The sequence below is a fragment of the Ranitomeya imitator genome, chromosome 1 (genome assembly GCF_032444005.1).
Source record: "Ranitomeya imitator isolate aRanImi1 chromosome 1, aRanImi1.pri, whole genome shotgun sequence".
Classification (NCBI taxonomy): Eukaryota; Metazoa; Chordata; class Amphibia; order Anura; family Dendrobatidae; genus Ranitomeya; species Ranitomeya imitator.
Genome location: NC_091282.1, coordinates 530,400,425 through 530,423,860, shown reverse-complemented (window position 1 = coordinate 530,423,860; position 23,436 = coordinate 530,400,425). Strand labels below are relative to the sequence as shown.

Here is a 23,436-nt window from a genome sequence, read left to right as displayed (position 1 = left end):
GGTTACCCGGGGACCTCGGGATCGTTGGTCGCTGGAGAGCTGTCTGTGTGACAGCTCTCCAGCGACCAAACAGCGACGCTGCAGCGATCGACATCGTTGTCGGTATCGCTGCAGCGTCGCTGAGTGTGAAGGTACCTTTACTGGTCTCAGCTTAGTCTACTACATCACAGCTAGGTACAGTGCTCAGTGCATAGATTGCATGTCCATAGTTGCTACACTCCATCTGCAGGACTAGTGAACACTAGGGACCCCAAGAGTGGTGAGGGAATTAACAATCAGTCCATTCCCTTGCCATTTTTTTTTTATTTTATTTTATTTAATTTTATTTATTTTTTTTTTATTTTAGCACACTTCCTGCCAAATATTTTTATCATATCCTGGATAACCCCCTTTAAGGCTGAAACTGGCTGCATCCTTAAGGGGTTAAGAACTGACAATGCAAATAATATTGACAGAAATAGCACTACAGCATCAATTTCCATAGAACTGCAGCCAAAATGCTTTACTGGTCACAGTATTCAGAGGACAATAGCAAAGCAAAAATCCTTTGCAGAAAAATAAAGCCTGCCTACAACAAAATACAGTTGCAAGTAGAGGAGCTGCGGAGACACCATCACGTGTTTCTCAACGCAGGCAGTGAATAGCCAGGCCTTTCACCGTTGAGAAACACGTGATGGTGTCTCCGCGGTGTTGGATGTTTTGGTCTCCACGAGGTCAATCATCCGTGCCTTTACAACAAAATATAGTGTCAAACTGCTGGGGTCCGTTAGAGAACGTCAACTCCTAAAGCAAATGTCCAGAAAACCAACTGGAAGCATATGACGGTGAGATATGAAACATGGTGGAAGAGGACTCGTAGGGCCATGGGCGCAATGCTATAAAGAAAATTGAACTTACTGTACCTTGTTAATATCTGTGCTATATTATCTGTCAATAGGGAAGCTAAAGGCAAGCATGACTGTATGAACACTTCTTCATTTCTCGAAATGCATTGTTCTTAAAGTATGTGGTGGAGCTATATGCTACACAAGCCTTCAAAGAGAAGTGGTCAGTCAATTCATGCTGCTCAATTCACAGGCAGCATGCATCAGAGACTAGCTGCACGGTTGCAGTCAGGTAGGTTTTTCTCTTTGAAGATCCAGCTGGGGACCATAGGCAGACACAAAACTAGATCAGCGCCGCATCAGTTTGGCTTTTCCACACACCGCTTCAGATGATAGAAAGAGGGGGACCCGTCAAATCACCTGAGTGTCGTGGAGAGAGACCAGCCTGGATAGCACCAAATTTTCTCTGAAAGGCTGCAGCATTTAAGAGAAAAACATACATGGCTGCAAGCATACATGGTGTGGACAGCATGAATCAACTGACACCTTCCCTTTAAAGACTCTCGCTCTCTGACTTTTCACTATATTAGATTATCAGAAGATAGCATGAGCAAGACACCGTGAAGTATGGAGTTAAAAAATTGCAGATCTGCTCAATGCACTTGAATTTAGCGAAGTCAAGCAAGTCTAGTAGTAATGTAGACATCCAGGCATTGGAGAATCCTGACAGTGTACGGTGAGCACGCTGTTAGAATTCAGAAGTTTGCAGTCACAGAGTAGCAAAAAAACTTTGTAATATCTACACACATGAAAGCCCTGTACTGCTTTTAACACACACATTTCTATGTAGTTTCACATACCAGTATAACAGGATTGGCTCCTTTGCGGATATCCACTCCTGCTTCGGTGTTGGAATGGATGTTGTTGTCAGCTATAAGACCTCCTGCTGCCAGGCGCAGAAAGACTCCGGATGCTTTACAGTGGTAAACATCATTGCTCAACATAACAATCTGGAAGGGGAAAACCAAAAAGTTTGGTACAATATAAGTATTGCAGGTTTTCCTGAGTGCCTGGATGCACTCAGTAAGTCTACCCACCGACCATGATGTACAGAGTACTTTCAAGGTAGGTAAGGGGTTCAGATAGGAGTTGTTGTAAAGTACCCGTCAGAATCTGCTACACAATCATTTTATATGTGCTTTCCAAATTCGCTCAAAGCATTGGCTCACTGGTCAGCACTGTTGTTCTGAGTTCAGATCCCACCAAGGACAACATCTGCAAGGAGATTGTATGTTCTCCCCGTGTTTGTGTGGGTTTCCTCCTACACTTCAAAGACATACTGATAGGGAACTTAGATTGATAGCCCCAATGGGGAACAGGGATTATATCTGTAAAGTGTTGCAGAATATGATGTTGCTACATAATCAAAGAAAAATAAATGTTTACATCTGGCGGAGTAGATAGCAGCTGATTGATAAGGGCGCCACTCCACCAATCTAATATTAATGACTTATCCCATGGAGAGGTCATCATGGAGACGAACCCCATTAAGTTGGCTGTAATTGCACATAATGTAGTCTGTCCCTATGTTAATACATCTATTTTCACAGTAGTACTATTAGGATGGGGGTTGTGGATATATTTCAAGGCAGGTCTCGTTTTAAGGACTCATTCAGACATCAAATTTTCACATATGTGGTCTGCTTTTTCCAATGATAGAACATGTACCCATTATAGTAATCGGCCTTGGTCTGTGTTTTTTGGATGATCGTGTGTCTGCAAAAAAAATTAAAAAACGGAAGCATGTCCGTTTTTTGATCAGGACAAAATACTTTATATTCAGCCTGCCAAGGTCTCTCCTTCCCACATGGGTAAGCAAATGCTGTGCTATTGAGAAAGGGTACTTCAGTTACATTAAGAACGGCTATTGCCGGCATGGGCTCCCTATACAAGTGATGTGGATAGAGGGGTGCCTACTCGACAAATCTATACTTGCTCTTAGCGCCAACAAACATGGAGGTACCTTTCTTGGCTGTTTTTGTTTTTTATTTTTGTGTTCTCTCCCCTATTTTCTCCTTATGTGTTTTGCATTTTGGCTTTTAGCCGATATTTATTGTGAATGAGCTTTGTATAATAAAAATCTGTTTTTGATATTGCAAATTAATGACTTGGGCTCTATTTTCATATCTATATTTGTACCCATGAGAGTATACTCCTGGTTCTCTGTAGGTTCAATACAAGTCAATATGTTCATGGGAGAAGAAAATCTGTGTGCAATCTGTATGAAGTCCAATTTTAACATTGTATCGGGTAGAAGATGTTTTACAATTTTTCTTTTTCTCGGAATATGAGAAAATGAATGAGGAGATACACTGATGAAATTCTGATCCAAAATCCTGATCAAAATTGGATTTTGTTTTTACGTACAAATAAAAATCACGATGTTTGAATTAGGTCGATGTGTATCATAATGCAAACGATAACAGAAAATATATTCCATTCCAAACACATGCAGCTACATTTACAACCTGTACAGCACACCTGGGCTTGTTCCGCTTTCCCATGGGGACATGTGCACATCCAACACCAATGCTAGTTATGGGGATTTAGATTTCCGTAGTGCCAGCAGTGAGATTAGGAACAGTGGTCATGTCTGTACTGCAGTTAGCCATCAAACTCTTTTTTTCTCTACGTTTTGGCACTAAAATGTCCTTTTATGTATTACGCATGGCAATGTCACTTTCATTTTGAATATTACTTTCAGTCCACTTACCTTGCTATTTTGAATGCACCTGACTGCATAGGTCAGATCCCTAAATATACAACCTTCCAGTCTTGCTTGCCCCTGTGAGCAAATAAAGATGCCACCTTTACCATCTCTAAAAAGGCACTTCCATACGAGACATCCTAGGACCGAGTTGGCAATAGATTGCAATTCCTTGTCCTTTTGTAGCTCTTGATGCAAACTTTTCAAAGCCATTTCACTCTGTAAAGCGAGGAGCCCATTCGTCTGTGGCCGGCAGTGTAGAGATTTGGCTAGCATGTGACTCAGCCCATGAGAATGATAAGACAATTTATACACTGACTGGTCATCGTCTTCGTTCTCACTGACTGTGCTCAATTCACTGTCACTGTAATCTGTATCCAGAGTCATGGCCTCCCCATCCTTACCCATGTAAAAGTTTCCATTCAGTTCATTTTCCTTATCATTGGTGTGATCTTCTAATATTTGGGATTTTGATTGAGGAAGTAAGTGGCTTTGGTCTCCATTAACTAAGATCTCACATGTCCTCATTTTTGCACCGGGTGACCCAGCAGCTAAAAAATCAGTATTTCCAGACAGAGAGGTCTCAGAAGCCGTGTACAGGATGGCCCTTGACTTGGCAGAGGTGGAGAGATGCTTACAAGCCCAGTTTTTGTCAGAAGTGGGCGATCCCTCCACAGTCACGGAGGCATTTTCACTGTTAATAAATTCACAGTTCTCAAGCACACTGAGCGACACGTTGTGGAAATGTATGCTGGACTGGTTAAAAGTGCAAAATTTAATCTGGCACGTTCCGGGAGCGTGGATCTGTAGTTGCCCATTCTCAAAGTTGCAGTTGTCAAACTGGACATAACCAATGGATGTCTAGTGAAAGAAAAAGACAATCAAATCTCAGTTCTACAAATAATAATGCACTTTAGCTATAGGTTTACTTTGCTGAATAAAAGGTGGTCAAGTAGTGTGAATAGCCATCTCTTAAAAGTCCCCATCAATGAATTATGGGTTGTTAGCTATACTATAGGAGACCTCAATCTTGCCTTTTCCTCCCCAAAAATGCCACTGGATCCAGCAGAAGATAGAGGAGGAATACCATTTCTTTTGTAATGCCGAATTTGGCCGGAGTCACACTAGACCGTAATACGGACGAGTGCAATGCGATAAAAAATCGCATAGCACTCGGCTCAATGTTAATCTATGGGGCAGCTCCTATTATCCGTTGTTTTCTCGGCCGCATTCAGGATCCGAGTGAAATCACAGCATGCTGCGATTGCCAGCGTATCTCGGCCGAGAATCGCTAATGCAAGTCTATGGGTGCGAGAAAAAAACGGATTACACACGGACCATCAGTGTGACTTGCGAGAAATACGCACCGGTGTTCTATAGAAAAGCCAGCAATTCAGTGCGGTGCAATGTAAAATCACACTGACAGGTTAGAATAGCTAAAATTAATGTATCCACATAGTATAGGTATGTGTGTGTGTATATATATATATATATATATATATATATATATATATATATATATATATATATATATATATATATATATATATATATATATACACTGTATATATATATATAAATATATATATATATATATACTACTATATATATCTACTATATAATTGTCTAAGGGTCACTTCCGTCTTTCTGTCCTTCTGTCTGTCTGTCTGTCACGGATATTCATTGGTCGCGGCCTCTGTCTGTCATGGAATCCAAGTCGCTGATTGGTCGCGGCAAAACAGCCACGACCAATTAGCGACGGGCACAGTCCGGATGAAAATGGCCGCTCCTTCCTCCCCACAGTCACTGCCCGGCGCCCGCATACTCCCCTCCAGTCATCGCTCACATAGGGTTAATGCTGGCGGTAACGGACTGCGTTATGCCGCGGGTAACGCACTCTGTTACCGCTGCTATTAACCCTGTGTGTCCCCGACTTTTTACTATTGATGCTGCCTATGCGGCATCAATAGTAAAAAAATGTAATGTTAAAAATAATAAAAAAAACAAAAAACCTGCTATACTCACCCTCCGTTGTCCGCAGAGCCGGCCGCCATCTTCCGTTCCCAGCGATGCATTGCGAAATTACTCAGAAGACTTAGCGGTCTCGCGAGACCGCTAAGTCTTCTGGGTAATTTCGCAATGCATCCTGGGAACGGAAGATGGCAGCAGCCGCGCGCCCATCGCCACAGTGCCATTGGATCCAAGGGGTGAGTATGTAACTCTTTTTTATTTTAATTCTTTTTTTTTTTAACAGGGATATGTGCCCACACTGCTAAATACTGCGTGGGCTACATGGCTGCTATATACTACGTGGGCAGTACTATATACTACATGGCTGCTATATACTACGTGGGCAGTACTATATACTACATGGCTGCTATATACTACATGGGCAGTACTATATACTACATGGCATCTATATACTAGGTGGGCAGTACTATATACTACATGGCTGCTATATACTACGTGGGCAGTACTATATACTACATGGCTGCTATATACTACGTGAACAGTACTATATACTACATGGCTGCTATATACTACGTGGGCAGTACTATATACTACATGGCTGCTATATACTACGTGGGCAGTACTATATACTACATGGCTGCTATATACTACGTGGGCAGTACTATATACTACATGGCTGATATATACTACGTGGGCAGTACTATATACTACATGGCTGCTATATACTACGTGGGCAGTACTGTATACTACATGGCTGCTATATATTACGTGGGCAGTACTATATACTACATGGCATCTATATACTACGTGGGCAGTACTATATACTACATGGCTGCTATATACTACGTGGGCAGTACTATATACTACATGGCTGCTATATACTACGTGGGCAGTACTATATACTACATGGCATCTATATACTACGTGGGCAGTACTATATACTACATGGCTGCTATATACTACGTGGGCAGTACTATATACTACATGGCTGCTATATACTACGTGAACAGTACTATATACTACATGGCTGCTATATACTATGTGGGCAGTACTATATACTACATGGCTGATATATACTACGTGGACAGTACTATATACTACATGGCTCCTATATACTACGTGGCCTGTGCTATATAGTATGTGGCTGCTATATACATGCATATTCTAGAATACCCAATGCGTTAGAATCGGGCCACCATCTAGTAGTTTAATAAACGCTCAATCCAATTGAAGACCCTTGTCACCTGAAACAAAGTTAAAATAAAAAACAACAATATCCCATACCTCTTACCTCTCCGGCGTTACAGTCAAGTCCCACTATGTAAATCCATCAGAAGGGGTTAAATAATTTTACAAGCAGAAGCCTGCTAATGCAGCTGTGCTCCTGCCTGTAAAAAGTGGGGAATGAATGGAATTCAGGGGAACGTAGCTACCTAGACTTGCGGTGCTGCGCCCCTGGTGGCATAACCTCATATGAACTCGAGCGTGAGAAAACATTCTGAAAAATTCTCACACTCGAGTTATGAGTTTACGCCAGCAGAGGGCGCAGCACCGCAAGTCTAGGTAGCTATGTTCCCCTGCTTTCCATTCATTCCCCACTTTTTACAGGCAGGAGCACAGCTGCATAAGCAGGCTTCTGCTTGCAAAATTATTTAACCCCTTCTGATGGATTTACATCGTGGGATTTGACTGTACGGCGGAGAGGTATGGGATATTGTTGTTTTTTATTTTAACTTTGTTTCAGGCGACAAGGGTTTTCAATTGGATTGAGCGTTTAATAAACTATTACAACACCATGTGTCTTTATTTCATTAAAATACTTTTTTCCTAATGTGTGTGTGTGTTTTTATCCCTTCATGAACATAGGATTAATAATGGATAGGTGTCTTATTGACACCTCTCCATTATTAACATTAGCAAGGTGACATTAACCCCTTAGGCTGCTTTCACACATCAGGTTTTTGGTTTCAGGCACAATCCGGCAAATTTGCTAAAAAACGGATCCGGTGTAAATAGTGAAAAAACGGATGCAAACTGATGTACCGGATCCGTTTTTTAGCTGGATCCGGCTCTATGTACTGCGCATGGTTTTTGAGTTCCTGGGCATGGTTTTTGAGGAGAGGGAGAGAGGGAGAGAGGGAGAGAGGGAGAGAGAGAGAGAGAGAGAGAGAGAGAAAGAGAGAGAGAGAGTAAGTATAAGCAGGGTTCAGAGAGGGAATTTTCATGTGGACATGCTGGATGGAACAGCTTAGTATACGATTGGTGGAGCAGCTTAGTATACATTTTTTGCAAAAAAAGTATCAACTAAATACCCTGTTTTTTCCATCTTTTGACTAGCACTTGCTTATTACTGTGATTTTTTTTTACAACAGAGTATTTTTGACCTCACTGTGCTCTTTTGTGTCTTCAAGTTTCTTGGTGGTGTGTGAACAGGTTCCTACAGACTTGTTCATTGTGCAAGTAGGCCATGTGTTTCTGTTACACCATTGATTGTCAGCTTATGTATACTGTGCATAGGTAGAAAGCTGCTAATCAATGGTTGGGGTGAGGCTATACAGGGCTTATGAATATGCAGGACTACATGGTAGTAGGTATACTAGTCCTCTAGGGATAATCTCCTGCTTATAAAACAGTGATGCTTTCAAAGCTACAGCAAGCAGCCCAATAAATGACACACTGCTGAAATCAGGGTTTCTGTCTCTACATTACGCTGCTCTCAAATTAAGTGGCAAAAACCTGGTGACAGATTCCCTTGTAATTAGTTATTCTCATCTTCATAGATGGCTATTGTTTGATCATGCTTGCTAAGAAGCTAAGAATATATATATATATATATATATATATATATATTTATAGTTATAGCCATTTTAGAGATATATTAAAAACACATTTTCTTTGGTATATAGTTCATTGCCTAGGAGACAAACATTATAAGCACTATACGGAAGCTGGCCAAGATTAGGTGTTCCAGCCATCCTGGTCAGCTATAAAGATGCGCATAAAAGCTCAATAGAAAAGACCACCATTGCTAGACAGCAGTAGTAGTTGGACTCCTAGATAAGTTGTAAAAAAAAAAGTGTTGATAGCTCATGAACGGCACTTTGGGCTTTTTTTTCCCTTCTTCATGAGACTAAGAGCTTTACCTGCAGATATCTACCTACCTTCGACATCTCTCCAGATGCAGATGGTGATGCTCTGTCTTCATTTGTCCTCACGTCAGAGCAGCCCTTTCTCTTCTGGTATTCTCTGATGAAGGGTATTGACAGCTGGTTCCGCGATGCCTAGATGCTGGGAGCCGGCTGTCAATCAGCATGACATGAGCAGTGACGCTCCTCAACAGAGTAGACCAGTTGAGGTGAGGTCAAATGAAGCCAGAGAATACGTGAAATATTGTTGTACACATTCACAATTATTCTCACCTTATACATTATTGGTGTGAACCAAGCAGGCATGAAAACCAAATTGCATAGTCGAGAAGTAGGACACTGCTGGTCAATGCAGACAAGTAAAGCCACATCTCCAAGCTTTCCTTGTCCCATGATCTCTACAGGAACTTTTAGAATAATCTCATTTTGCTCTTCATAAACACCAGGTTGTAGGATAATCCGGTCATAAATGTTAGCTGATGCTACGGCAGTCCTAAGGTTTTCAAACTCACAGCCATAACCAACATAGAGAACTCTTCTATCCTTCTTTCTCCTAAACAGATATAAGCAGTTGGAGGACTCCAGGTCCTGAGCGTTCTTTGTCCAGGTTCTGGAAGCTACATAATGCTGTTTGAAAGCTTCTCTCCATGACCTTGGTTCTACTTCAGGCTTGATAGGCCAGTTGGGATGTCTACATTCTGCACAACTCAAGCATAGTTGTCGCCATCTGGTATTGTCCAGACTGATTATAAGGTCATGCCATGACCTGCAGACCAAGCCACATCGTCCGAGGTCACGCAAAGGCAAGTATGCTAAAATCAATCGCCAGAGTTCAAGTGGTAGCCCACCAATCTCCATAGTATCCTGTGGAGAGCAAATGCAATAAATCATGCTATAAATATGTAACATTCATTTCATTTACAGCCACTGTGCGTTACTAACATTATTCTAAAATTCCCCAAATCTCATCCTTTTGAATTCGGTTAGTACTTTACCTTTCTTAAAGTTTTCTGTCTTTACTTCCATCTTTCAGCTTCATCTTCATTTTGTGTTCTTCAGTCCCAACACTGGTTCAATTACTGTAATATGTTTTCTACTCAGCAAAGAGAAAAGAAACATTTTAGCCAACATAGAAGCATAAACTCAAGATAAATTACACAGCACAGAAGCAGCGAAGAAATGCATCCTACATAATTAACAACTACTCTACATGCTTCTCTTGGTCAACAAATTTGATTTTGATTGAGTAAAAGGTATCTTAGGTTTCATAGTTGTGTCTAAACAGAAAAGGAATATATCGGTGTTTTTATATGACCATCTTGTGACCAGTGGCCACTGAGATCAGGGGCTGTATTAGTGACATCATTGCTTACCGGTAGGAGCTATGATGCCAGTAACACAGCATATGACTTCTCACATGGTGGCCACTTGTTAGCAAAGACTAACAGCATGCCCAGAGGCTCTGTACTGCATAGCCAAGTGAAGCGAACAAGTAACTATACTTCACTTTGATATATTTTTACTGAGGTTTTCCAATTTTTTTTAGTTAAAAGCTGGATAACATCTCTAAAAGACACTTTTTCAACGTAACTGTTTAAAGGCTTGTTATTTACTGGACAGGTTGTAGTTTTCATTAGCAACATTTTGGGAAAAAAATGAATTAACACTTTTATTCTATAATTTTCAGAGCACTAGTCAAATAACAGCATTTCTAGTATTGTCTTTCAGTAAGTGTAATACAGGGTAGAATTTAAAAAAATGAGATAACTTTATAGTGCAAGTCATTGAATATGTGATTAAACTTATGTATGTTTATTTGAAAAATTCAAACATTTTCTTGTGGAAATTTGTTTCTTTTTAATTAGGTTTTCCCCCCAGCGTTTTTCAAGTGGACTTGAAGATGCCATTGCTTGTTCACTTACATAATACACTGTACTTATTGTGTTCGTAAAGCAGTGTAATATCCCTCTCAGTTTTATACTGGAAGGCCACTCTAGGCATGCCAAAAGGGTCTGTATTTGCCCTACTGCTCTCATGCTACAATTGTACCAGAGAGGCACTAAGGCCCCCTTCACACGTCCTGATATTTCTGGTTCATAAATAAATGAAAAAAAAAAATGGTGTGGGGTTCCCTTTATTTTTAACGACCAGCTAAGGTAAAGTAGATATCTATGAGCCGAATTTATTAGTCTGGGTAGGGGCCAATATCTAAGGACCTTCCCAGTCTATTAATATCGGCCCCCAGCTCTCTGCTTAGCCTTTAATGGTTATTAAAAATAGGGGTAATAGTGGAATTCTCCCAGTGAACTCACCACTGCACAGTGAGACTTTTTCCTCACTGTGCTAGCGGTGATCTCACCGGAGGGAGGTCACCACAGTTCAATGAGCCAGATGTGAACGCAGCCTCAGTGCATTCCCTATTGATCTCAGCTTTTTCTGACTGCCTCGCACAGAATAAATGGAGTGACTGTTGGGCATGAAAGTGTCTTGTTAAAAAAAAATCCTGTTCTGCCGATCGGTGAAAGATCCAGCGGTTGAACGCCAACTGATCAGTAAGATATCACCTATCCAACCCCTTGTAGGCCTGGTATGATCCTAAAATGCAAAATAAAAAAAAAGGACAGATTTTATAAGCCCCATAAATATATTTTATATATTTTATAAGTAATATCTGGCTATTGTGGTACATTACAACAAAAATGATACTAGTGAAATTAATCTTATACTTTAATTCAAAGTTAGAAAATTGCAATTTTTTTAAATTTTTGTTAAATTTCTGAATTTTTTTTATAAATAAAAACACAAAACAAATCAACCTAAATTTACCATTATCATAAATTATAATGTGCCATGAAAAAATAATCTCAAAATCAATAGGATTTATTGAAGCATTCCACAGTTATTACATAAAGTGACAGTGGAAAGTAAATGTCCTAGGCTGTAGACTGTGCTCTCTTCTATTTGTCTCCGTGTGACTATACCTGTGATCTCAGGAGGCCAATATGGAAAAGTCTCTGGTTATACTTGATAATGAGACTTGTTTACAAGTGAGTGTTCTAATCAGTGTACTGTGCCTGTTGAGACCTATTGCTCCCCTGACATGCCTTTCATTCTGCAAGTGAAGAGATATTTTAATGGCTGGAATGAAATCGTAGCAATGTTTCCATTTTGTCTGTCCACATGCACTTAAGGACCTGAAACTTATTGATTATGATCCACTAGGAACAGAATACGTAATAAAAAAAATTAAAAAAAACCTTGGCACATCACTGACAATTATTTGGCCGCTAGAGAAGTGTAACATATATTTACATATATATTTACATGCTGGTGCCAGAGCTTGATTTTAACCTGCGAGACTCGGCCGTATCTCGCTGTAGTGTGACTCCGGCCTTAGAGAGTTATAGTTAGGAGAAGCTGAGCAGATTGATAGCTTTATGGGAAAAGATTCAGCAGAACCTGTGCTTTAACCCATTAACTCTCTGCTTAATCTGGACTTTTCAGTGACTGATCGCTATCTTTGTATGCACACTTAGGGTATGTGCACACGTCAGGATTTCTTGCAGAAATTTTCCTGACCAAAACCGGACATTTCTGCCAGAAATCCGCATGCGTTTTTACCGCGATTTTACCGCGATTTTGACGCGTTTTTCCCCCAAATGCATAGAATTGCGGGGAAAACGCAGAAAATCCGCAAAAATAATGAACATGCTCATTTTTTTACCGCATGTGCACAGAACATGCAGAATGCATTCTAAATGATAGAATGCATAATGTATGCGTTTTTAATGAGTTTTTATAGCGTTTTTAGCGCAAAAAAACGCGGAAAAAGCGCGAAAAAACCTGTACATGTGCACATAGCCTTAGAGGGAAGGCTGTCAAACCCTCATTAATTGACTGAGAAGCAAAGAATAAGCATGTGCACACGCTCAGGATTGCATCAGGATTTGGTCAGGATTTTTCATCAGGATTTGTAGCCAAAACCAGGAGTGGGTGATAATACAGAAGTGGTGCATATGTTTCTATTATACTTTTCCTCTAATTGTTCCACTCCTGGTTTTGGCTTACAAATCCTGATGAAAAATCCTGACCAAATCCTGATGCAATCCTGACGTGTGCACATACCCATTAGAGCCACAAAAATATATAGCAATCTGTTCAGCTTCTCCTGTTCTTTAGCAAGCAGGCAACAATGTGCATTGCATGTTCAATATGACAGGTTCCCTTTAAAGAAGTTATCCATTTTAAGAAAAGTCAAGCCTAACCTCTGATATAGTAGCACCGCCTCCCCGCCACTGCTCTGGTGTCAACGTGAGGGTATGTGCACACGTAGAAAGGAGCTCTGCGGATTTTTCCACAGCGGATTTTAGAAATCCGCAGGTAAAAGGCACTGCGCTTTACCGCGAAATTACCGAGGTTTTTATGCGGAATTTGTACGGATTCCACCTGCGGATTCTTATAGAGGAGCAGGTGTAAACTGCAGCGAAATCCGCACAAAGAATTGACATGCTGCGGAATGTAACCCGTAGCGTTTCCGCGCGTTTTTTTCCGCAGCATGGGCACTGCGGATTGCATTTTCCATAGGTTTACATTGTACTGTAAACGCATGGAAAGCTGCTGGGACCTGCAGATCCGCAGCAAAATCCGCAACGTGTGCAAATAGCCTAATGGACGCAGCATGCATAAGAGCTGCAGCCAGTCACTGAGCTCATCAACACTACAGCTGCTGAGTGATGAGGAGCCAGCACTGGACCAATGAAGCATGAGTACTACCTGTGTTCCATTTTTACTATGATCAGAGTGACTAGGGTCCACTTTTTGAAACGTGGAAAACGTGTTTAGGCCACATTCACAAGCTGAGTACTTGATCAGTATTTTACCTCAGAATTTGGTTATAATTCTACCTCAGTATTTGGTCAGTTTTTTACCTCAGTCTCTATAAGCCAAAACCAGGAGTGGGTGATAAATTCAGAAGTGGTGATGTGTTTCTATTAGACTTTTCCTCTGATTGTTCCTCTCCTGGTTTTGGCTTACAAATAGGGATGGAAAAAACTGACAAAATACCGAAAGTGTGAATGAGGCCTTAACCTCAGTTTACAGGTAATGTCAATATATTTAGTGTGCAGTTGAAGTCATAAATTTACATACACATTAGCCACGTTCATTAAAACTCATCTTCCTCTCAATTGTTTACATTTATATTTCTTCTCTTAGATCAGTTAGGATTATAGATGTAAAAGGATTAAACTGTTCCAGCACCTTTGTAAATCCAGACTTTATTCCATCCATGTTAAAATAACAGATGCTCCAGAGCCACAGTCATATATGGACAGGGGGAAACAGGTGGCGCGTTTCAATCGCATCAGCGATCTTTATGAAAGTTTTGATAACAAAGCGTCTGATCAGGACGGAGTTCCGTGCACCTGCGGTGGCTGTCGGTGAGCTGGCTATTTCGCTTTTTTCTTTATTTGGATTATGAGTTTTGGGATTTTTATACTCTGGTCTCTTGTCTTATATTGTAGGATTATAGATGTTTGGATGAATTTATGGGGCTCCAGTCCACCGGCCAGGTCAGTAGTCTCACGAATCACTTACCTTCCAGGATCCACAGGGCTGCTTTTGGTTAGCCAGAGCTGGTTGATGCCATCTGTTCTGTAAAGGAACCCTACAACACGAAGCCGCCATGTTTCACTGTTTGGCTTGCAAGCCTCCACACCTTTACCAATGGTCATTATGGCCAAAAAGTTTGATTTTTGTGTCAATGGACCACAGGACATTTCTGTAATAAAAGATCTTTGTCTCCACGTGAAGTTCTAAACTGCTACGTATTTTTTGATTGGTGATTTTGGAACAGTGGCTTCTTTCTTCATCTTGTCGACATAGTACACATTTTACTGTTTATAGATTCTTTTGTAGCTGTTTTTCCCCAAATGTTCTTGTTTTCTGGATTTTTGAGTTTGTGTAAACTTCTGACATAGTGGAATTTTGATACACTGAAGTAAAACTGAAGTGTCAAGTGCAAAGTAGGTATAAACAACTGGCTAAAAATTATAGTTTGTGGACCATGTGGAGGGATCAATACGAGTTTTATTGACTTCAACCAAAGTGTATGCAATCTTTTGACTTCAACTGTATCTGTCTTGAAAGATTCAGGCTCATATAACTGTGTTAGGGCTCATGCAGACGTCCATGCAAATTGGCTCTAATGCACAGACTGGCTGCGCGTCTTCCAGCTTCATAGAAATATATGAAGCAGTCACATTTGGGTCAAGACAGCCGTCAGTAAGTCTGTGCTTTGCGGTCTACAATCTGACAAATTTGCACAGAAGTTAACATGATCCTTTAGGCCCCATTCACACAGTCAGTATTTTACGTCAGTATTTGGTCAGTATTTTACCTCAGTATTTGATCAGTTTTTTACCTCAGTAATTGGTCAGTTTTTTACCTCAGTATTTGGTCAGTATTTGACCACAGTATTTGGTCAGTATTTGACCACAGTATTTGGTCAGAATTTGACCTCAGTATTTGGACAGTTTCTTACCTCAGTATTTGGTCAGCATTTTACCTCAGTATTTCACCTCAGTATCTGTAAGCCAAAACCAGGAGTGGGTGATAAATACAAAAGTGGTTACGTGTTTCTATTAGGGTATGTGCACACGTTGCGGATTTGCCTGCGGATTTGCCTGTGGATCTGCAGCGGATTGGATGATGCGGATTCGCAGCAGTTTTCCATGCGTTGTACAGTACCATGTAAACCTATGGAAAACAAAATCTGCAGTGCACATGCTGCGGAAAATACCGCGCGGAAACGCTGCGTTGTATTTTCTGCAGCATATCAATTCTTTGTGTGGATTCCCCAGAGTTTTACACCTGTTTCTTTATAGGAATCCGCAGGTGGTAAAACGCAGGTGAAATCCGCACAAAAAACGCTGGAAATCTGAGGTAAATCTGCGGGTAATCAGCAGGTAAAACGCAGTGCGCTTTACCTGCGGATTTTTCAAAAACTGAGAGTAAAAATCCGCACAGAAATCTGCAATGTGACTGTGCACATAGCCTTATACTTTTTCTCTGATTGTTCCTCTCCTGGTTTTGGCTTACACATACTGATGTAAAATACTGACCAAATACTGATAGTGTGAACGTGGTCTTAGTGTATGTGCACACGTAGAATGGCCCACTGCGGATTTTTCCGCAGCGGATTTGATAAATCCGCAGGGCGAAAACACTGCGTTTTTCCTGCGGATTTACCACGGTTTTTGTGCGGATTCTACTGCGGTTTTACACTTGCGGTTTTCTATTATGGAGCAGGTGTAAAACCGCTGCGGATTCCGCACAAAGAATTGACATGCTGCGGAATGTAAACCACTGCGTTTCCGCGCGTTTTTTTCTGCAGCATGGACACAGCATTTTCGGTTTCCCATAAGTTTACATTGTACTGTAAACTCATGGGAAACTGCTGCGGACCCGCAGCAAAATCCGCATCGTGTACAAAGAGCCTTAGACTCCCATTCACCCAACAGAGGGTGCTCCTTTGCTATTCTTCAAAGGTATGAGCTGATAATACTTTTTGTACAGAACAATTCAGTAGACTGTTCTCATATAAATCATTGCAAAAAATGAAAAGAAAAGCCAACATGTGCAGATGTTAACTATTTAGATGTTAGTACTGTTTTTAAAGAAAAAAAATAATTTTACATCATCCCCCCAATTTTAAAAAAAGCATTAAGCTTTGCTGCATCAACAAAGGTCCAATCTCTCAAAATATTAAAATATTTAACCCATAAGGTAAGGTAAAGAAATAAATACAACGCCAGAATTTAAAAAATGCAATAAAAAGATCAAAAAGTCGTTTGCGACTCAGAATGGTATCAATGAAGACTACAGCTTGGAACACACAAAACAATCCCATGTTCAGATCAGTTCCTTTCCATCAACAGAAAAAAAAAACTTGGGCCTCGAAAAAAGGCTAAATGATTTTTAATTTTTTTTATATATATATATATATATGTATATATGCAAAATTCAAAATAATGTAAAAAAAACTTTAAAGGTAATAACTAAATCTCTATAAGTTTGGCCCCGCTGTAATCGCAATGACCCGGTGGTCATTCCTGACACACAATGAGCGTTGCTGCACAATGAGCTATGATGTGGTCACCAATCCACTGAGAGGAAGGAGCTCAGAAAATAAAGCCGATGTGTCAGAAACTCTCGCATCATTCTATCCAAATGAGCTCCCTGAAGGATTTTCAGGTAACACATTCTAGACAGTTTATTGGTGCAGTGAAAAAGCTGTATAAAAGGCCGGTTTCACACGTCAGTGGCTCCGGTACGTGAGGTGACAGTTTCCTCACGTACCGGAGACACTGACTCACGTAGACACATTAAAATCAATGTGTCTCTGCACATGTCAGTGTGTTTTCACGGACCGTGTGTCCGTTTGAAAAACACGGAGAGATGTCAGTGTTCGTGGGAGCGCACATATTACACGGACCCATTAAAGTCTGTCCGTGTGCAGTCCGTGTGCCGTGCAGGAGACAGCGCTACAGTAAGCGCTGTCCCCCCAGCGTGGTGCTGAAGCCGCCATTCATATCTTCTCTCCAGCAGCGTTCGCTGGAGAGAAGATATGAAAAATCTTTTTTTTTTGGTGTTTAAAAAAAAAGATCCCTGTCCCCAACCCCCTGTGCGCCACCCCCCCCCGCTGTTAATAAAATACTTACCCGGCTCCCTCGCTGCTTCCTCTCCTCGCCGCAGCTTCTCCTGTATGAGCAGTCACAAGGTGCCGCCTATTACAGTGATGAATATGCGGCTCCACCTCCCATAGGGGTGGAGCCGCATATTCATCACTGTAATGAGCGGCACCACGTGACCGCTCATACAGGAGAAGCTGCGGCGAGGAGAGGAAGCAGCGAGGGAGCCGGGTAAGTATTTTATTAACAGCGGGGGGCGCACAGAGGGTGGGAGGGGGTTTGGGACAGCTGCACACACTGCCCAGCACATTCCAGCTGCACACAGAGCCCAGCACATTACAGCTACACACACACACAGCCCTACACATTCCAGCTGCACATACAGCCCAGCACATTACAGCTGCACACACAGCCCAGCACATTACAGCTGCACACACAGCCCAGCACATTACAGCTACACACACACACACAGCCCTACACATTCCAGCTGCACATACAGCCCAGCACATTCCAGCTGCACACACAGCCCAGCACATTCCAGCTGCACACACACAGCCCAGCACATTCCAGCTGCACACACAAAGCCCAGCACATTCCAGCTGCACACACACAGCCCAGCACATTCCAGCTGCACACACACAGCCCAGCACATTCCAGCTGCACACACACAGCTCAGGACATTCCAGCTGCAGACACACAGCCCAGCACCTTACAGCTGCACACACAGCCCAGCACATTCCAGCTGCACACACACAGCCCAGCACATTCCAGCTGCACACACACAGCCCAGCACATTCCAGCTGCACACACACAGCCCAGCACATTCCAGCTGCACACACACAGCCCAGCACATTCCAGCTGCACACACAGCCCAGCACATTCCAGCTGCACACACACAGCCCAGCACATTCCAGCTGCACACACACAGCCCAGCACATTCCAGCTGCACACACACAGCCCAGGACATTCCAGCTGCACACACACAGCCCAGGACATTCCAGCTGCAGACACACAGCCCAGGACATTCCAGCTGCAGACAGCCCAGCACATTCCAGCTGCACACACAGCCCAGCACATTCCAGCTGCACACACAGCCCAGCACATTCCAGCTGCACACACAGCCCAGCACATTCCAGCTGCACACACACAGCCCAGCACATTCCAGCTGCACACACACAGCCCAGCACATTCCAGCTGCACACACACAGCCCAGCACATTCCAGCTGCACACACACAGCCCAGCACATTCCAGCTGCACACACACAGCCCAGCACATTCCAGCTGCACACACAGCCCAGCACATTCCAGCTGCACACACACAGCCCAGCACATTCCAGCTGCACACACAGCCCAGCACATTCCAGCTGCACACACACAGCCCAGCACATTCCAGCTGCACACACACAGCCCAGCACATTCCAGCTGCACACACACAGCCCAGCACATTCCAGCTGCACACACAGCCCAGCACATTCCAGCTGCACACACAGCCCAGCACATTCCAGCTGCACACACAGCCCAGCACATTCCAGCTGCACACACAGCCCAGCACATTCCAGCTGCACACACACAGCCCAGCACATTCCAGCTGCACACACAGCCCAGCACATTCCAGCTGCACACACAGCCCAGCACATTCCAGCTGCACACACAGCCCAGCACATTCCAGCTGCACACACACAGCCCAGCACATTACAGCTGCACACACACAGCCCAGCACATTCCAGCTGCACACACACAGCCCAGCACATTCCAGCTGCACACACAGCCCAGCACATTCCAGCTGCACACACAGCCCAGCACATTCCAGCTGCACACACACAGCCCAGCACATTCCAGCTGCACACACAGCCCAGCACATTCCAGCTGCACACACAGCCCAGCACATTCCAGCTGCACACACACAGCCCAGCACATTCCAGCTGCACACACACAGCCCAGCACATTCCAGCTGCACACACACAGCCCAGCACATTCCAGCTGCACACACACAGCCCAGGACATTCCAGCTGCACACACACAGCCCAGGACATTCCAGCTGCAGACACACAGCCCAGGACATTCCAGCTGCAGACAGCCCAGCACATTCCAGCTGCACACACAGCCCAGCACATTCCAGCTGCACACACAGCCCAGCACATTCCAGCTGCACACACAGCCCAGCACATTCCAGCTGCACACACAGCCCAGCACATTCCAGCTGCACACACACAGCCCAGCACATTCCAGCTGCACACACACAGCCCAGCACATTCCAGCTGCACACACACAGCCCAGCACATTCCAGCTGCACACACACAGCCCAGCACATTCCAGCTGCACACACACAGCCCAGCACATTCCAGCTGCACACACAGCCCAGCACATTCCAGCTGCACACACACAGCCCAGCACATTCCAGCTGCACACACAGCCCAGCACATTCCAGCTGCACACACACAGCCCAGCACATTCCAGCTGCACACACACAGCCCAGCACATTCCAGCTGCACACACACAGCCCAGCACATTCCAGCTGCACACACAGCCCAGCACATTCCAGCTGCACACACAGCCCAGCACATTCCAGCTGCACACACAGCCCAGCACATTCCAGCTGCACACACAGCCCAGCACATTCCAGCTGCACACACACAGCCCAGCACATTCCAGCTGCACACACAGCCCAGCACATTCCAGCTGCACACACAGCCCAGCACATTCCAGCTGCACACACAGCCCAGCACATTCCAGCTGCACACACACAGCCCAGCACATTACAGCTGCACACACACAGCCCAGCACATTCCAGCTGCACACACACAGCCCAGCACATTCCAGCTGCACACACAGCCCAGCACATTCCAGCTGCACACACAGCCCAGCACATTCCAGCTGCACACACACAGCCCAGCACATTCCAGCTGCACACACAGCCCAGCACATTCCAGCTGCACACACAGCCCAGCACATTCCAGCTGCACACACACAGCCCAGCACATTCCAGCTGCACACACACAGCCCAGCACATTACAGCTGCACACACACAGCCCAGCACATTCCAGCTGCACACACAGCCCAGCACATTCCAGCTGCACACACACAGCCCAGCACATTCCAGCTGCACACTCTTCCCGCTCCTGTGGTACCTGCGCCTCCAGCATCACCACACACACCATGCGCAGATGCAGCCGGCCCGCACCACAGCTCTCCCCGCCTGCAGCATACTGCCACATCACAAGCACCCGCCAGGAAACTTCCACACGGAGCCTACCGGAGCCCGCCACTCTGCACCGCAGCCTCCCGGACACTGCTGCCGCAGCCGCTACTACCATAGAGTCGGGCTGGAGACGCGGAGCCCCTCCTGTTGTTTCCACTCAGCACCATAGAGACTTGAGGGAGCGAAGGAAAGAGTCGTAAAGATGAAAGGCGGGAGCTGTGCGGCCCATGTAACTCCATCATGTGGTGGTCACCCAGCATTCAGCAGCAGCCTCTGCAGGCACCGGGACTGTCAGCACAGACAGCAGCAGGTTACATCCTGGCCGGCCTAGCGTGCAGCTGTGCGGGAAGATGGCTGACAGGCCGGGGTGTGGGATCGCTCCCCTCCTGGGGGGCTGCTGCTTACAGCGTGTCCTCATCATTAGTCAGATGCCCCTAGAACATTGTGACGAGGCTCAAGTTGGTTTCTTATTCGTCAGTTTTTGCTTTTCTGTTTTTTTTTTATAGGTTTTAACAACAAAAAGTAATCACAATAATAACGTACAATGCAGTGAGGTGCCCTGATGTGAATACAGTCAAAAACAGCTACAAAAACAAGAAAAATGGCACAAAACTGGCCATCACATTGGGCAGCAAAGAGCGTTGAAGAAAGGTTTAAATGACTTTGGCCCACTGATCTCACAGTGCAGACATATAGAACAGGGCGCCCCACATCAAATCCACGTCCCTCCAGCCTGCCCCAAATGGGTTCTGGGCATCAGAACTGGCATCACAGTGGGCAGACAGTCAATTTTGGTCATTTCAATAAGTAATCTCACACTTCGAATACACAGATAGTGATGCCTCGTATAAAACCCAGGTCTCTCCAGCCAGGCCCAAATGGGTTCTGAGCACCAGAATTGGCATCAAAGTGGGCAAACAGCCCATTTTCACATATTTGAATAAGTAACTGATGTTTTTAAGGGGTTAAATGACTTTGGGCCACTGATGTCACACTTAGAATACACAGCTAGTGATGCTGTGTGCCACTGTTCACGGGGAGGATACCTTTATCATCCCCGCCGCTCACACCAAATTGTCATGAACCGGGGTTGTTTGGTTTCCCCTGGTTCTTTCTAAAGGGGATTTATCTATATCCCACTTCCCAGTTCTGGTTTAGAACTTGCAGCTCTCTTGCGCCCCCCTTACCCTCAGGTCAGAGCGGGTACTGCACCTAGGATAATTTGTCGCCAGAAAGGCTGCCTTACTTTGTACTGGCTAATAGGCATGCTGCAGCGAGGGGTTGCAGCAGTGCTGTGGCGGCGGGAGAGGTGCAGGGATGATGAGGCGCAATGAGCGGTATGGCGTGAGCAGGGTCCCTTCCAAAAGGTGAGGTGACGGTATCCAAGGTAAGCAGCAGAGCCGGGTGAATCATGGCTTTATCGGTGGCGGCGGCCATCTTCCTGAGGCCGCACATGCGCAGATTAAGTGCTCTGCTTCCCGGGGCTTCAGGAAAATGGCCGCGGGAGGCCACGCGTGCGCAGATGGAGATCGCGGCGGCCATTTTCCTGAAGCCGAGTTCGCAGGTTTAGATCTCGGCTTCAGGAAAATGGCTACCGCGATCTCCATCTGCGCACACGCGGCGATTTTCCGGAAGCCCCGGGAAGCAGAGCACTCCATCTGCGCACGCGCGGCCTCAGGAAGATGGCCGCCGCCACCGATAAAGCCATGATTCACCCGGCTCTGCTGCTTACCTTGGATACCGGGCCGCTCCGTCACCTCACCTTTTGGAAGGGACACCGCTCACGCCATACCGCTCACTGCGCCTCATCATCCCTGCACCTCTGCCGCCGCCACACCACTGCCGGTAAGCCTGCATCCCAACTATAAGACGCACCCCCCATTTTCCCCCCTTTTTTGGGGGGGAAAAGTGCGTCTTGTAGTCCGAAAAATACTGTAAGTAACTGTGAAACTGGCCTGTTTGCCCACTTTGATGCCAGTTCTGATGCCCAGAACCCATTTGGGCCAGGCTAGAGGAACCTGGGTATGATGCGGGCCATCACTGTCTGTGTATTCTTAGTGTGAGATCTGTGGCCCAAAGTCATTTAACCCCTTAAAATCATCAGTCACTTATTCAAATCTGTGAAAATGGGCTGTTGGCCCCCTTTGATGCCAGTTCTGATGCCCAGAACCCATTTCGGCCAGGCTGAAGAGGCCTGGTTTTGATGTGGGGCTTCATGTTCTATATGTATGCAGTGTGTTATCAGTGGACCAAAGGCATTTAACCCCTTAAAAACATCAGTTACTTATTCAAATCTGTGAAAATGGGCTGTTTGCCCATTTTGATGCCAATTCTGGTGCCCAGAACGCATTTGGGCCATGCGTTTGGGACCTGGGTTTGATGCAGGGCATCACTATCTGTGTATTTTAAGTGTCAGATCAGTGGCCCAAAGTCATTTAACCCCTTAAAAAGACCTGTGACTTATTCAAATGGCCAAAATTGACTGCCCATTTTGATGCCAGATCTGATGCCCAGAACCCATTTGGGGCAGGCTGGAGGGACCTGGTTTTGATGTGGGGCTCCCTGTTCTATATGTGCGCAGTGTGAGATCAGTGGCCCAAAGTCATTTAACCCTTTCTTCAATGCTCTTTGGTGCCCACTTTGATGCCCATTTTTGTACCAGTTTTATTGTTTTTGTAGCTGTTTTTAAGTGTATTCACATCAGGGCACCTCACTGTATAGTGTTTTATTATTGTGATGCTTATTTTTTGTTAAACCTATAAAAAACAGAAAAGAAAAAATTGCTGAATAAGAAACCAACTTCAACTCCAAATAAGAAACCAACTTCAGCCTCGTAACA

At 44.4% G+C, this 23,436-nt stretch overlaps 1 protein-coding gene across 1 annotated transcript in view; it reads right to left on the bottom strand.

The window, feature by feature from the left end:
• The window catches only part of FBXO10 (F-box protein 10), a 106,945-nt gene extending 85,943 nt beyond the window's left edge, over positions 1 to 21,002 (bottom strand). Inside the window, exons 1-5 of the mRNA XM_069767323.1 lie at positions 20,652 to 21,002; positions 9,704 to 9,801; positions 8,982 to 9,572; positions 3,598 to 4,452; positions 1,685 to 1,834 (exon numbers count right to left, since the gene is read on the bottom strand). Of these exons, the coding sequence (XP_069623424.1) occupies positions 1,685 to 1,834; positions 3,598 to 4,452; positions 8,982 to 9,566 (1,590 nt within the window). The 5' untranslated portion in view covers positions 9,567 to 9,572; positions 9,704 to 9,801; positions 20,652 to 21,002. The remainder of the gene's footprint in view (positions 1 to 1,684; positions 1,835 to 3,597; positions 4,453 to 8,981; positions 9,573 to 9,703; positions 9,802 to 20,651) is intronic.
• Between the last annotated feature and the right edge of the window lie 2,434 nt (positions 21,003 to 23,436).